This window comes from Ranitomeya variabilis, chromosome 1 (assembly GCF_051348905.1).
Source record: "Ranitomeya variabilis isolate aRanVar5 chromosome 1, aRanVar5.hap1, whole genome shotgun sequence".
Taxonomy (NCBI): domain Eukaryota; kingdom Metazoa; phylum Chordata; class Amphibia; order Anura; family Dendrobatidae; genus Ranitomeya; species Ranitomeya variabilis.
In genome coordinates, this window is record NC_135232.1 from 117737662 (window position 1) to 117755074 (window position 17413).

The 17413-nt window shown below is 41.8% G+C and overlaps 1 protein-coding gene and 1 long non-coding RNA gene across 2 annotated transcripts in view; one reads left to right on the plus strand and one right to left on the minus strand.

Moving 5' to 3' along the window:
- Nucleotides 1-11175, minus strand: part of LOC143807137 (uncharacterized) — a 40848-nt gene extending 29673 nt beyond the window's left edge. The window contains exon 1 of the long non-coding RNA XR_013221658.1: nt 10607-11175. This is a non-coding gene — a long non-coding RNA (uncharacterized LOC143807137). The remainder of the gene's footprint in view (nt 1-10606) is intronic.
- MSH3 (mutS homolog 3) overlaps nt 1-17413 on the plus strand; it is a 240166-nt gene that overhangs the window by 98423 nt on the left and 124330 nt on the right. Inside the window, exons 11-13 of the mRNA XM_077288361.1 lie at nt 680-764; nt 4221-4330; nt 12440-12572. Of these exons, the coding sequence (XP_077144476.1) occupies nt 680-764; nt 4221-4330; nt 12440-12572 (328 nt within the window). The remainder of the gene's footprint in view (nt 1-679; nt 765-4220; nt 4331-12439; nt 12573-17413) is intronic.

Here is a 17413-nt window from a genome sequence, read left to right on the forward strand (position 1 = left end):
CTGCACCAGGGCTTCCTGCAGATCTTTGTTTACTTCCTGGCATTGGTCACATGCCGTCTGCCCATGTGACCTCTAAAGCCAATCACTAACTTCAGTAGCCTTGTGCAGTGCTCCGCTGAGGCCAGTGATTAGCTGCAGAGATCTTGGGGTGCATGAAAGTGCTACCAAAAATTATCCTACAAAATGTAGACCTTACAAATTTGATAATAAACAAAAAAAATTATGGCTATTCAAATGCAGTGATAAAAACAAAATACAAAAAAGCAACAGCTTATGCAGGCATACCGCTAACATCCAGTACCTTCAATTGTTCATGAGGTCGCAACCCCTAATTCACACTTTGTACTTTATTTATCTTGATGTATCTTTTATACACCGTTAAATTAATTAATATTAGATTAATGAATGGAGACTTCTAAATCTTCCTCATTTATGTAGGTACCACTCCTGCTTCTGCCTTTTTTCACAGCAGAAAAACACTGAGACCTGATAATTACGTGGATATGAATGACATTTACTCAAATATCCCCGCCACATTTTGCTATGTAGAAATATGTAACTTCATGTTCTGATTTTTTTTTTTTTAATTTATTAATTAAAAAAACCTTTTCTATAATATTACAAAGCAAATATATATTATATATTGTTATAAGTATATAATTATACTTTTTGTTTATAGCCGTTTCATACCAATGTCTAACTCAGTTGACTGCTTTAATATGAATGGAATAACACTGAGAAACCTGGAAATCTTTCAAAATCAAGTAAGTGTCTGCTCATGTCCACAACCACGGTCTGCATGCGAACAGGTCACAGTTTCACCAGTAATTGATTTGACAACCCCCCCAGTTTATTTCTTACATCCCCGCGTTGGTCTTGTGTTTACTTTTGATGCAGCTAAATTTCCATGTGACTGCTGAAGCCAATCACTAATGTCCGCAGTCTTCAGAGGTATTGTATTATCAGGAATTGTCCTGCAATTTAAATCAGTTTATATGTTATACATATATTTTGGGGTGATTTTTTTCTCCATTTACGAAAAATAAAAATAACTGAAAAATTTCCATTTATGTTAACCCCCCTCCCCCCTAAACAGCTTAGCATTTGTTGGCCCTTTACCCTGCACTCTGCGGTCCAGCTTGCCCCAAACCATCTCGATTGGGTTCAGGTCTGGTGACTGTGGAGACCAGGTCATCTGGCGTAGCACACCATCACTCTCCTTCTTGGTCAAATAGCCCTTATACAGCCTGGAGGTGTGTTTGGGGTCATTGTCCTGTCGAAAAGAAATGACAGTCCAACTAAACGCAAACCGGATGGAATAGCATGCCGCTGCAGATGCTGAGGTAGCCATGCTGGATAAGTATGACTTCAATTTTGAATAAATCCCCAACAGTGTCACCAGCAAAGCACCCCCACACCATCACACCTCCTCCTCCATGCTTCACGGTGGGAACCAGGCATGTAGAGTCCATCCGTTCACCTTTTCCGCATCGCACAAAGACACGATGGTTGGAACCAAAGATCTCAAATTTGGACTCATCAGACCAAAGCACAGATTTCCACTGGTCTAATGTCCATTCCTTGTGTTCTTTAGCCCAAACAAGTCTCTTCTGCTTGTAGCCTGTCCTTAACAGTGGTTTCCTAGCAGCTATTTTACCATGAAGGCCTGCTGCACAAAGTCTCCTCTTGACAGTTGTTGTAGAGATGTGTCTGCTGCTAGAACTCTGTGTGGCATTGACCTGGTCTCTAATCTGAGCTGCTGTTAACCTGCGATTTCTGAGGCTGGTGACTCGGATAAACTTATCCTCAGAAGCAGAGGTGACTCTTGGTCTTCCTTTCCTGGGGTGGTCCTCATGTGAGCCAGTTTCTTTGTAGCGCTTGATGGTTTTTGCCACTGCACTTGGGGACACTTTCAAAGTTTTCCCAATTTTTCGGACTGACTGACTTTCATTTCTTAAAGTAATGATGACCACTCGTTTTTCTTTACTTAGCTGCATTTTTCTTGCTATAATACAAATTCTAACAGTCTCTTCAGTAGACTATCAGCTGTGTATCCACCAGACTTCTGCTCAACACAACTGATGGTCCCAACCCCATTTATAAGGCAAGAAATCCCACTTATTAAACCTGACAGGGCACACCTGTGAAGTGAAAACCATTCCCGGTGACTACCTCTTGAAGCTCATCAAGAGAATGCCAAGAGTGTGCAAAGCCGTCATCAAAGCAAAAGGTGGCTACTTTGAAGAACCTAGAATATAAAACATAATTTCAGTTGTTTCGCACTTTTTTGTTAAGTATATAATTCCACATGTGTTAATTCCTAGTTTTGATGCCTTCAGTGTGAATGTACAATCTTCATAGTCCTGAAAATACAGAAAAATCTTTAAATGAGAAGGTGTGTCCAAACTTTTGATCTGTACTGTATATGATATAGAAGTTTTACGGTATTTATTAATGTATTATTTTTTTAAACATTCAAGACCACTAATCGTTTTATAAGGTTTACAATAGACGGTAACACTTATTACATAAGATCCACCGTTCGAAATAGGTGATGGCTACTGCTTGCCATCTCTCAGTTTCTTCACAATGAACTCTGCACAAAATACAGAGCATGCCTAGAAAACTCCCTCATAGAAGTCAAAAGCTTTTTCACTAGAATTCTGGTATAAATCGCTTTGAAAAGTCACAACATTTTTCCGCAACTCAACTTTTGGTGTTTTCATGACCGTCTCGCACATTGATGGCAAAGTGCCTGGAACAGGGGGTGGAACGGGTGCATGGTGACCCACGATTGTCAAATTCATGACAAGCAGCAGTATTTGCTTTTTCCACAGTTCTTACTCCAGCAGGGATTGGAGTAAGATTTGTGGGGAAGTGCACGCCACTTTACGCCTCGTTTTTATTCATTAACAGGTGTGTGCCTCTTAAAGAATCAGAAGCTCCACTCCCCATCTTGCGCCATCATCAAGACTGGTATGAAAACCGCCGGTCTAGATGAATCAGTGCTAAAGAGCCTGAGCCTGCCGATTGTGCTCTATTGTCTATGTGGATGCAGTAAAACATATCTCTACATGCTATTAGATGGCCGCCCCCATAATCCTCTGCAGAAAATAAAAAAGCATCTGCAAACAGAGAAGAAAGACGATGCAAAAAAACCTCCGTCTGAATCTGGTTGTATAGTGTTGATAACTTATGACTGATTATCCTTGCTGGCACTTAGAGAGCAGTGTCAGGGTTTGCAGTGCAGAACATTGAGCTGATATTGCAGTAGGTTCTAGGCTTTCACTACGGCCTTGATGCAGATGGCAATACAGTTCATGTGTATTTCTTCCCAAGCAACCGGTGCGGCCACTAAGATTTCAGCATTGTAGTCAAGGCCGCATGAAACCAAGCTGCTGTTAGATATTCCTCTTATTTTCTTTTATCATTTCATTTACCTTTATAAAAAGAATTTCATTCAATTTACATAAGAAACTGTTACAGAAAAATTATCAGATGCAAACCCAAAAAGAGAAAACACCCAAATATTCTTCATACAATCGCCAGCCGTATACACGCTTGTCAATCATTGCCCGAAGGGACTGATGAGGGCTCTTCTCATGAATACACCAAATATATATGTACAATGTGTTTTTTCCAGTTCATGCAGTAGCCATTTTGTGCCTTTTGTAACTGCTGCAAGTACGGAATTGTATATTGTTGTATGTTGTATTTTTATTGGGCTGCATTTTGAGCTGGAAGACTCCTTAAATCTCCTCTTTTTAAACTAGTCTCGACTGCGGACAAAGTATTAGAGATACACCACTGTTATCCATGCTTGAATCCACCATTATATATTAAGAATTATGTTATTTTTCATGATTATTTTAGGGATAAGTGACCCACAAAATGATAATGGTTCAGACGATGAAGAATTTGTATTCTTCTTATTTTGAAGGGAACATGTGAAGACTATTTTACTACTGTAACTAGTGATATGCCAGTATAGGTCCTAGAACAACAATATAAAGGATACCTGTCTTCTAGTAATCCAATGCCTCAGTGCCCAGATTGGCAGCAGTATTGTTTGAATGTGACACATACTGAGCAGGGTGTAAGAGAAAATGACACCCATAATATCTCAGGGGTGAAGCAGTAGCACGCCCACTCTAAAGTGCAAGTGTTTTTTAACTTTCTTAGGTGTTACTTATTCTCACATTATTTTCCTCCAAATGCAGACAGACCAGAAGACAAAGGGCAGCTTGATTTGGGTCTTGGACCACACGAAAACCCCATTTGGCAAAAGGAAGCTAAGACAATGGGTGACTCAACCATTTATTGATGCAAGGTGATTATTTATGTTTGAATGTTATTTCATGCACCATTTTAATGGCTTTTGAGATGGTCACAGGTATTTTACTATTTACATTATTAAGTACATTATTCAGAGCCCTTCTTTCACAATGAAGAATTATCATTTCCAAACAAGTAAGGATTGGGTATTTGGTGTTCTGAGGTAAGTCCAGAATTGTCTGACACATTCAGTAACAGAAGAAGAAATGTAAATGGTTGGATTATAGGAGTGTTCTGAAATGTTGGTTAATTTTTGCAATTTTAAGATGACTATGATGAGCCACCACTACAGTGAAAGCAGTTCTGCTATGGGTATTCTGTCTCGTAGGATGTCATAGCTGCCATATAGTGGGCACCTGGATGAATTGCTCCAATATTTGACAATAGTAGTTTACCCATAGCTGTAATAACCTGCAAATGTAGTTTACACATAGATGTAATAACATACAATAGTATTTTACCCATAGATGTAAAAGCTTAGGCTGTGTGCACACGTTGCGTTTTTGCCTCAGATTTGTCACAAAACCTGAAGGAATTCCTGATGCCAGCAAAAGTGAATGAAAATCCTGAAGTCTCATGGACACGTTGCTTATTTGTGACTTGCAGATTTGGTGCAGAATCAAATGTGCAGCATGTCAATTCTTTCAGTGTTATTGCAGCATTTTTTTTGAAGGTACTCTTGAGTACAATGGAGCGTTCGGTGACATCATTCACGACTTTCAATCTGGCGACTTTTGAGGATGCATCAATGTAACTTGCGTTAGTGTGCCACAGACAAGGATCTTGATGAAGAAAATCTTGGTTTATTTCCAGTGCAACGAACTTGTGCTTGATGACACAAAGTGATGGTGCTTCTTGTGTGACACAAGGTCTTCGGCAAGCAGCATGCGAGTTGAGCAGACATCATTGCCTTCCTTTCACAGGGACAGTACCATCTCAACCTTTTCTGCGGTTGGAATCTCACTGTAAAAAAAAAAAGCCAGACCCACCATTATCTCACTGAGCTACCACAGGTGTTTGTTGAAACTTTTTTATTTCTGCCTCCGCAACAGGCGCATTGATTCCTTTGTATGCTATGAGTTCTTGCAGTGATGTCAAGTCATTTCACGGCTATGTGACTGGGATCTGACAGAGTTACCAAGTCTTCAATTATAAGTGGACAGTAAATGTTCTAAATTGATGTAGATTTTTTAACGCTGTCAAAGTTATATGAAATTGGTGACGAAACATGAAGATCTTCAGAGCATATATCACTTTGGCCATCCATCAGGCCTGATGGTAGGCACCTGAAGTATTGATGTGCATGTCTGGGTTTGCTGGTGAACCAAGGAACAGGGGTGCCAGTGTTATGACTTCCTTGTAATCCTCTCTTGGATGACATTGTGCAAACAGGTTGATGAAAAATACAAGTAGACTCTACTTAAGTGGACGTATCTCAGTTATAACTGTCATCTTCCATTCCAGACGAAAACTTGATTTTATCCAGTTGATTCCAGGCAGCCGAAAATGTCTCAAACTACTTTATATTGGGACCCGTTGATGCCGGCCACAATTTATCACACACGCTTGCAATAATTAGCTTGTGAATGTGGTGCCTACATGGCAAACACTAAACTTCTTTCTGCAGTTTCTGTTGCAAGAAGACGGATGAACGCACCAGCCTTTGTACCAGTGTTAACTACTGGTCGCGTTTAGTGAAATAAACTTGACTTTTTCCAAGAGCTGCTAATCCTGCATAACCTTGAATAATGCCTTAGCTTGTGGTGCTCCTGCGCTGTTAGGCATTTCTGGGACCAACAACAACTTCTCGTTTCCTATCTTCCTGACACTAGAACTGCCAGTCGCTCAGCAGTTTCATTTTGGATCTGACTTGCAAACCTTTTCCCATCCCAGTGTCCAGTCAGTGGACTACTGCTATCGAAGGAAGCTTTGATCGCATTTGCTGCTATCTCTCGATGTCGGTGACGAGCCTATCTGTTAAATTCCTTATTCAATTTGAAACTATGGACCATGACCAAGAGACTTAGAACAGTAGCAAGCAGGTAGGTTGCTTTTCTATCACTGGTATTCGTTCTAGAGCAGCAGAAACTTCCGGAGTCACAACGTTGACAGATCTTACCGCCTTGCGTTTCTTCGGACTAAAATGTCCTTCGCCTTCATCACTATCAGTCGGAAGCCGTGTTCGCTGCAACTGCTACTACTACTGCAAAGTTCAGTTGATGCTGTCGACTGCTGAACTCGCTCAGCTTCCTTTTTTCTTTGTTTCTCTGTCTGTAATTCTCTCATAAATCTTTCCTTGACCTTGGCCACCTTTCTCTCTAATGGTCCCATGTTTCCACTATGACATTTTTCTCTTTGAGAAAGCAAGACGTCACAGTCTTCCTGAAGTTTTATAAGTTTCATGGCATCAGCATGAGCGACATTAAAGAAATCATCACTTTTATTAACAAATTCCTTCTCCTTGGATTCTTGTGTTTTGGTTAACCATTTAGCATTCTTCTTCAGACTCTTCCACTTACCCAACAGACACTTCACCTTACTGATCACGTGATATTGTTGCCTTGTCGGGATTAAAACCGGGCCGACACCTGCCAATTCAACGGCAGCTTAGAACCAATAATACTGCCTGCTGTCCTTCCAATTAACCACATTCCTCTAACACTGCAATTTGAAGACGCCATTTTTTCTGACAACAGTGACTAAACATGTGGGAGGCCTAAATAGCAAACATAAAACCACATTTCATTAAAGTTTGACACGCTGCTAGGGATGAGCAAATCCCTGTTTATTCAGCTGTGCACCTTCTCCTTCGCCATTACCAAGCTATGCTAAAGACTGAGGGAGGGGCTACAGCTGCAAAGTTTGTTGATTGGCTACCATGCACTCAACCTTTAAACAAACTTTATTGTCCGGGATAGTGAATGGAGCTCTGCTACTGCACTCTCTTCCAGTGCAGGTTGGACAGCGGCCAAATTCTCAGGGATTCGCTCCTCCCTAGTTGCTGTAAATCAGCTTAATATCGCTCATCAACACTTGCAAATTACTATTATAAATTAAAGTAAGTGAAAAATTTAATTAGTAAAAAGCACATGGGAGTAGTGTAGGCTGCTGAGTAAATACTTAGGGATTAGACTTACCTAAAACAGTGAATAATACCGAATGCTGTCTGTAATCTGGCAAGTTTACAAGAAACAGGAAATATAAACTAACATTAATAATATTAAATATTCTTTACAAATTACAAATAAGTAAATTGGAGAGCGTTAATTGGGAGCGCTCTATATTAAAACTACCCAAATCCTATTTTAAAATCCTATTTTAATGGCTATTAAGTGTTCAAAGGCTGGCATTGGGCGACCTTTTAAACACAGCTAAAAGAAACTATATTTTAAAGGATGGTACAGATCAGTATGTGTAACAATTATAGGGGATGAGAGTTTCAATAAAACTTATTTTTCTTTTTTCTATAGAACGCATTGTCACCCTGATATATGCACACACACAGATATAATTATTAGTGAGCTCGGATAAGGCGTTATCAGAGCATGTTCGTGTTTTTGGCTTGCTCGAAAAATATGTTTCAGTCCCCGCGGCTGCATGTCTTGCTGCTGTTAAACAGCTACAACACATGCCGGGATTGCTTGTTTGTTGTCTAACAGCCGCGAGACATGCAGCCCCGGGGACTCAAACATATCTTCCGGTGATATATATGTATAGAATTTGATAATATGTAATTGGATTAAGCAAATATTTATCTGCCGTGTGTGTGCTTCTGTATGCATACAAATATCTGGCAGATATATACACAGCCCCATGACATATTATAATATATCTCCCCTTTAGTGCCTTGCATGTGAAGTTTATTTTACAGCTTTCTATTAATCTAATAAATTAATTAATAAAAAAGTGGGGTCCCCCTCCATTTTTTTTCAAACCATCTAAGGTAAAGCAGACAGCTGAGAGCTGATATCATCAGGTTGGGAAGGTCATAGTTATTAGGCTCTTGCCAGCCTAAAAATACGAGCCCGCAGCAGCCCCAGAATTTGAGCATCACATGAGATGCTCCAATTCTGGCGCTTCGCCTTCCCAATGTCTTGGTGTGGCTGCAATCAGGGTAATGATGCTTGGGGTTGATGTCAGCTGTGAAGTGTCCAAAAACACAACTGACATTAAACCCTGATGTTAGTCTATCAGACATTCCCTTTACTAATCCAGTAATAAAAAGGAATGTAACTACTGCTCACACTTGGCCAGGCAATCGTGACTGAGTTCCATGAAACCAGCTGTACACCATGTAAGATAAAAGCTTGCATTGTAGGAGAATGACAGCAGATATATAAAGGAAGTTGGTTGCAAACTTGCTTATTTTCATTCTAACTAACTAAAGCAGTTTAATAACATGAGAGTACCATTTTAAGATATTAACTGCCTGCCAAGGGAGGTGCCAGTTTATACCTTCTTTTATTGTTTGTGAAAAGGGAAGTGGTGAAGTCCAAATAGAGCCACTAACACCCACAGAGAACAGATAACTGCTTTAGAAAGTGATTAACTTCAACACTAATGATGGATTCACAGGGTTATAAAACTATTGAAAAATGCAGGATGGAAGTCGTAAAGTGGCCAGAAATAGCTTACCTCATGAACACACTGCATCTTGCCTCTGAAAAGTCACCTGAGATGACAGGTTCTCTTTTTAAGGAATTAATATCAATTTAGATCTTGCTAATGCAGAAGAGGCAGTAATAATGAAGATTGCTGGAGGTAATAATCATCTAAATCTGTTTTATTTAAGGGTGTATTATATGTAACGCTTTGTTCTGTAGTTATTACATTTCTGTCAATAATCGTAGCCTACATGCATTATTAGATGAGATATACAGTTCTGTATTTGTATTGTTGTGCAGTGTAAATCAATAAATGGTAATTACTCTACAATAAGACATTGAACACCTTGGATGAATAACTCATCATTGCACATAGAACAGAATATAGAGAGTGGGTGAAGGGAGACAGCTCACGTTGTGTTGGGTGACTTTTTCATTTTGAGGATTACTAGAGCTCCTGAGAGCCACATGTAATTACATGGCAGATTTAGTTTTCAAAAAGTAATTTCCAATTTTTTTTTATTTGCATATTGTGTAATTTTCAGGTTATTTGCCTCTCCATCCACCAAAAATAAGATAAGTATTTGTACCACTGTTAAACCTATATTTATAATATCTAATATTTAAAGGGAAAATGCACCTTAACGAATATCTGTAACCTTGTCAACAGTACCCTGACTATTTAGAGGAGCATTAGGAATAAAATAATAGCAAATACAGTGGTTTTCCTTGTTCCTCAGCAGAACCTTAGATTCCTCAAAGTACTCCCCTTTTACTCTGATGTCCACTTTATACTGTTGGCATTACCTCAAACTAGTTCATCAGGTCTTCACCTGAGTTGACTTTCCAAAGATCTTGAAGGAGTTCCCAAAGTATGACCAGCAAAGTACATTCACGTCATCACATCTCCCTCTATATTCTTCATGGTTAGCACCACACACACAAAAAACATCCACTCACCTTTCCTGTATCTCACAAAAACATGACAGTTGGTCCCATAAATCTAAACTTTTGACTCGTAAGACCGCAGGGCTGAATTCTACTGATCTACTGGTCAGCCAGTCAGTGGCTTATTGCTAATAGCAGTATGAGGCCTGTGAGTCAAGGGGACCTGGTGTCATAATTTTAGTGGTATCTGAGCCCCTTGGATGCAGGTACCATTGAATAAAATTGTGAAACAGGGAGCCATCTGCACCTCATTCCACCATTCAGCCTATGCCTCTGAGGCTCAGCACGGCAGACACAATGATGTCTACGTATAATGCTGGTGGGTGTGGACCCACTGTGCCATGGGCAGGGGTGTAACTAACTGACTACCGGACGTTCACTAGAGCCCCTGATGAAGTCACGGCGTTATTGCGGGATGGTAAGTGTAGTCCTAGTCTGACCCTCAGGCTAGGGGTCCCTAGCTATACCTGCACATGGGATTACTCCTGAAGATGGAAATGCCCGAACCTCGCTGCTTACTATGCTCCTAAGCAGCACTAGTCTGAAATGTGTATGGGGAAATACAAAACAAGACAAACAGGACAGAACAGAAACGCAGTCACACAACACGCCCTCAGGGAATTACATAAAAAGGGACATAAAGTGTAAAGCCTGAGAGGCAACAAAGTAATATAAAGACATCTAGGGAAAAAGGAAAGGGTAAACAAAAAAATGCTTACAATAACTTTGGAAATAACCAGTACATCGGAACGTGTCCTGTCCACCTCTCCCAAGACCAGTATGGAGAAAACTATTGCTGGCATCCAATGTTACATGGAGCCAGCTGAAATAAGGAAAGAGCAGTCATGATTGGTTCTCCTGCAGCATGTGACCACAGGCAATCAACAAGCTAAGTTCAGCAAAGATTTAACTCCTTCCAACCTGTCTAGGAGCTGCATCTCTAGACGTCGATGCCCAATTTTAAGAGTGTTAGACAGCTGCTTAGAATAATATGGCTGCTGTTTTTTGGCACAAGGTTAGAAGCTAGGTTTTTATAAAGTTGGGAAATTTGCATCACCTGGCCTTTCTTAACAATGATAGTGAACAAATCATAACCATAAAAGGCTAATTAAGGTCTGAAACCTTGGTCAGTTATCTGAGCACACAAATCTCCAATGGTGCCAACATTTTTGCGTCAGCCCATTTTTCTTTTTGTAATTTTTAAAACAAAAAAATACTTTTTTTTTTTGCCTAAAATACAAAGGAAATGTGTCATCTTTAACTTTAGGTCTTTTTGCAACGTGCTTAACTGTTCACATTAAAGTAATTTTGACCAGCGGTGCCAAAACTACTTTTACATGCCACTATATAGGGTAGCTACCTCTTGTAGTTGCCAGAAAGCTTGTTTCATTCTGCAAGATAATGTGTATAATAAGAAAAGTCAAATTCCACATGAATTTATGATTATTCCTCCTGGAAACTTTTTGTATACTGTAGATCACTACGGTCTACAGTCTAGGAATGAGATGGACCTCATACGTCTGGTCATAATGTTAATTTGTAGAACTGATATTCAATCACCTGATATGTTCTGAAAAGTGAATCCAGTGACCCTATAACTTAGCACAGTGTTTCCCAAACTCTAGTCCTGATGGCCCCCAACAGATCATGTTTTCAGGATTTCCTTATTATTGAACAGATGATGGAATTATCTTAAAGACATCAGAAACTATGCCACAATAAGGAAATCCTGAAAACATGATCCGTTGGGGGCCGTGAGGACTCAAGGTTGGGAAACATTGGTTTGGCAGAAAACTAATGTAAATGTCAGGAGACAGATAGATGATAAGATGCACAAATGTGATGACAAGCGGATCTCTTTGAGCAGCCCTGGTCCATGATCCAGGTCAGTTCTTTCTGGCTGTGAGCAAAACATTTTGTGACTATCCTTACCCACTGGGATCCCGGGCTTGGCTTATGATTAGCCGGGCTAGTGAGACATCATCTGTTCATAGTACAGATGACGTCACACCAGGCTAGCGAATCAAACGCTGCACTGGGGAACACGGAAGATAAGGAAATTCTTCCAAATCCTGCCCATGACCAGAGATCAACGACCTGGACCAGAATTGAGCAAAGCAATCAGCTTATCTCTACACCGAATCCACTAATCACAATAGGTGACCCTGCTCCGCTTCCTTCACAATCACTTTTGGTCACTCTCTTTAGATACTTCAATACAAAAAATAGGGTCGAGGTCTAACTATTGATGGTATGTACATGTATTGTTTCCTGAAACAACAGTCAGAGGCCAGTGTGAGAATTGCAAATCAAACGCCGTCCCAGAGAACCTTTTAATTCACACAGCTCCTTTCCACGGCCCAAAAGCAGTGACCAGGAACCTGGTCCTGGGATGAGCGAAGCGATCCTCTCATTTCTAGCTGCTAATGAATAAAATGTTCAAGAATGTGTTCCTATGGGAACAGAACCTATATAGAAATATTAATAAAATCAAAGTTTTATTTCTAATATAATCTTGTGGTTTAATAAATGCTTACAATTATTCCCACCAGTGAAATTAATGCTCGGCTTGATGCCGTGTCCGAGATCCTGTCCTCTGATAGCATTGTTTTCAGTCAGATTCGTGGTTATCTCTGTAAGCTGCCTGACCTGGACAGAGGGATATCCAGCATATATCACAAGAAGGTAAGGTGATCATCTCTCATGACATTGGGAAAATTGGGACTCGTGGTGTTGTGCCTATGGAGCCCCCTGCAGGATCATGTGAAGAAAAGTGCACTACCTCAGAATATAGCAAAGTGGGGAAAAATGAAAAGTATCCCCCATGATCTGTGTAAAGCCTAGCTCCCACTAGTATTTAATAAATCGCTCCATTTCTCATACCGAAAAGTGGGGCGAGTGTCATGTGTATGTGAATAACAGATTGCCAGTGGTAAATAATCCCTAACTAAATACCTAAAAATTTATTTTTATTAAACTACTAAAGGATAAAAATTAAAATTTGCACTGGTCATTGTGGTGTAGGAGGGACATCAATAAATAATTGATTGAACTCAAATCCTATAAAGTACTCATTGTCCTGGTATTGTATTCAATTAGAGGTATGTGGATCAAGATGCAGCCGCTACCTATACATACCACATGTATTGCCAATACAAAACTACACTGCCTAATGCTATATAAAATTTGCCCTAAGCCTCCCCGACATGTTTCGCCAGCTTCACTGCTATCATCAGGTGATAGTGCTTTTTTTTCTTTTTTTTTCTTGCCTAGCATCCATACAGTGGGTACGGAAAGTATTCAGACCCCTTTACATTTTTCACTTTTCGTTTCATTGCAGCCATTTGGTAAATTCAAAAAAGTTCATTTTTGTTCTGATTAATGTTCACTCTACACCCCATCTTGATTGAAAAAACAAATGTACACATTTTTGCAAATTTATTAAAGAAGAAAAACTGAAATATCACATGGTCATAAGTATTCAGACCCTTTGCTCAGTATTGAGTAGAAGCACCCTTTTGAGCTAGTACAGCCATGAGTCTTCTTAGGAATGATGCAACAAGTTTTTCACACCTGGATTTGGGGATCCTCTGCCATTTTTCCTTGCAGATCCTCTCCAGTTCCGTCAGGTTGGATTGTGAACGTTGGTGGACAGCCATTTTCAGGTCTCTCCAGAGATGCTTAATTGGGTTTAGGTCAGGGCTCTGGATGGGCCAGTCAAGAATTGTTCTGTAGCCACTCCTTTGTTATTTTAGCTGTATGCTTGGGGTCATTGTCTTGTTGGAAGGTGAATCTTAGGCCGCATTCATGTTTCCTTCGATGGCAACTAGTCATCCTGTCCCTGCAGATGAAAAGCAGCTCCATAGCATGACTGTGCCACCACCATGTTTCACTGTTGGGATTGTATTGGGCAGGTGTTGAGCAGTGCCTGCTTTTCTCCAAACTTACTGCTTTGAATTATCACCAAAAAGGTCTATTTGCGTCTCATCAGACCAGAGAATCTTACTTCTCATAGTCTGGGAGTCCTTCATGTGTTTTTTTAGCAAACTCTATGCAGGCTTTTATATGTCTTGCACTGAGGAGAGGCTTCCGTCAGGCCACTCTGCCATAAAGGCCAGACTGCTGCAGTGATAGTTGACTTTGTGGAACTTTTTCCCATCTCCCTACTGCATCTCTGGAGCTCAGCCACAGTGATGTTGGGGTTCTATTTTACCTCTCTCACCAATGCTCTTCTCCCACGATTTCTCAGTTTGGCTGGACGGCCAGGTCTAGGAAGACTTCTGGTGGTCCCAAACGTCTTCCATTTAAGGATTATGGAGGCCACTGTGCTCTTAGGAACCTTGAGTACTGCGGAAATTCTTTTGTAACCTTGGCCAGATCTGTGCCTTGCCACAATTCTGTCTCTGAGCTCCTTGGCCAGTTCGTTTGACCTCATGATTCTCATTTGGTCTGACATGCACTGTGAGCTGTGAGGTCTTATATAGACATGTGTGTGCCTTTCCAAATCAAGTCCTATCAGTTTAATTAAACACAGCTGGCCTCCAATGAAGAAGTAGAACTATCTCAAGGAGGATCACAAGGAAATGGACAGCATGTGACTTAAATATGAGTGTCTGAGCAAAGGGTCTGAATACTTATGACCATGTGATATTTCAGTTTTTCTTTTTTAATAAATTTGAAAAAATTTCTACATTTTTTTTTTCAGTCAAGAAGAGATGCAGAGTGTACATTAATCCCTTTCTGACATCAGACTTACTATCCCGTCAAGGTTACCTGGGCCCATGTGACCATCAACGGGATAGTACATCATATGCGATCAGCCGCCCTCATAGGGGGAGCACGGCCGGGTGTCAGCTGATTATCGCAGCTGACATCCGGCACTATGTGCCAGAAGCGGTCACGGACCGCTCCTGGCACATTAACCCCCGGAACGCTGCGATCAAACAAGATCGCAGCGTTTCTGCGGCATAGGGAAGCATTGTGCAGGGAGGGGGCTTCCTGCATGCTTCCCTGGGACCCTCAAAACAGCACGATGTGATCGCGTTGTTCCGAGCGTCTCCTCAGTCGTCCTCCCTGTAGGCCCCCGGATCCAAGATGGCCGCGGGGTCCTTCCGAGTCCTGCAGGTAGGTGGATTGTCAGTGCCTGCTGAGAGCAGGCGTCGGCAAGCCTCTTGCACTTCCTCTCAGATGGCTGATCTGAAACAGTGCTGTGCAAAGTGTCAGATCAGCGATCTGACAATATATAGTGATGTCCCACCCTGGGACAAAGTAAAAAAAAAAAATGACACTGTGTAAAAATATTTTTTCCCTTCCCCATGACAGCACCGGTACATGAGAGATGGTCCCGCCCCCAAGAACAGGAAACCTGCATAGGAGATAAAAGATGGGGGCGGCACCTCTCTCCTCAGTCTGTTTGGTTTCCTGTTCTTGCGGGGAACCTGCGGTGCTGCATGGGGAGAGGTCTCCCTTGCTAAGGCCAGTCTCTGACCGAGGTCCGCGGTGGGAGCAGCGGCGGCAGCGTGCGCGCGTCGCCTCCATACCTGGCTGCATGTGCGTCCTCCCCACTGCGGACTCCCCGGCGTCCGCTCCTGGCCGGAGGCTGGGCTGGGGGAGAAGGTGAAAGCGTGTCCATCACGACGCTGGCGCCGAGTGAATGGAGGAACTTCCGGGTGGGAACCGGAAGTGACGCTGTAAGCTGAAGGAGCGGTGTGCTGACACTCCCCGGGGGGAGTAAGTTCAGGGGCGCACACACCGCTTCCTGGCCGGCCATATTTAAACTACAAGGCGGCAAGCAGACACCGGTAACGGTCTCCTGCAAGATGGCAGATCCGATGGAATCAGCGATCCCAGCAGAGAACCCACAGCCTGTCGTGGTACTAAGGGTCCGGTGGGTGAGTGCCTTTGTAAGGCAAAAAACATGTTAGTAACTCTGTGTTTTCTGTATATATATATATGCAGGGAAAGAAAGTTACCTTTAAACATAAGCATAAAGTGTGCACTCTGTGATAGAAGCCTTCCCAAAGCATATGAGAAGCGTATGTGCCGCTCATGCATAGAAAAAACTGTATCTGAAGAGTCATCATCATTGCTTCAGAATATAAAGGATATTGTGAGAAACGAAGTGCACAGCACTGTAAAGGAGCAGTTAAAACATCATGGATTGCAGAGCTCCGTAAACCCGCCCTCTACGCCTGCCCAAATATCTGATGTAGAATACGAGGGGGAACTTCCGCCCGAGGAGGTTTCGGACCTGGACTCTTCAGATGAAGAGTGTGGCCGGCCATATATGTTATCAGAGGACATGGGGAAGTTGCTAAAACTGGTCAGGTCCACCCTGGGGGTTGAGACGCCAAAAGAAAAACAAACGATTCACGACTCCATGTTCAGTAATTTAGAAGATAAAAAACGGAAAGTTTTCCCTTTTCACGATAACATATTAAATCTTATCAAAAAAGAATGGAAAAAAACGAATAAAAGAATTTCAGTGCCCCAGGCCTTAAAACGTAAATATCCCTTTGATGAGGAAATTTGCGAAAACTGGGAAAAAGCGCCTAGGTTGGACGCGGCTATCGCAAGTACCTCCAGGGGCATAGCACTTCCCTTCGAGGATATGGGGGCCCTAAAAGACCCCCTAGATAAAAAGGCGGATGCCTTTCTAAAATCAGCCTGGGAAGCCTCAACTTGGGTGTTCAAGCCTGGAGTAGCGGCTACCTGCACTGCCCGTGCCATGGTTAAATGGCTAGAGGAACTAAGCGACCAAATAAAATACAAGTGTCCAAGAGACAGACTTCTAGAAGTCATCCCTCCACTTCAAAATGCAGCGGGATTCCTGGCGGACGCTGCCATTGATTCGGTACGGTTTGCTGCCCGGGCTAGTGCCCTCTCTAATTCAGGAAGAAGAGCGTTATGGTTAAAAAACTGGAATGCTGATTTTCAATCAAAAGTGAAGCTCTGTGCTGTACCCTGTGAGGGGCAATATTTATTCGGCAGGGCTTTAGATGAAATTTTAGAAAAAGCGGCGGACAAGAAGAAACACTTTCCTCCACCTCCCTTCTTTAAACGACGTTGGTATGACAATCGTCGGTCCTTTCGAGGATCGGGTAGAGGCCGGGGCCGCCCAACGGATAGAACCACACGGGGGAAACCCTGGGGTGAAAAAAGAGAAAGAGGTTTTCTTTTCAATAAACCTCCAAAACCAGATCCCAAACAATGACGCCATATTCCAGGTGAGAGGAAGGTTACGGTTTTTTGTCCATCAGTGGGTAACCTTACAGCCGTCTCAATGGATAATCAACTTGTTATCAGACGGCCTACGATTAAACTTCATCTCCCTGCCTCCTCACCGAATAAAAGTTACTCGGGTGGCCAAAAAGAACCAGTTAGTTCTCGAAAAAGAAGTTCGTCTTCTTTTAGACAAAAAAGTCCTGGTAAGAGTACCTCCACAGGAAATAGGGAGCGGGTTTTACAGCACCCTTTTCCTCACTCCAAAACCGGATGGGTCATTAAGAACAATTTTCAACTTAAAA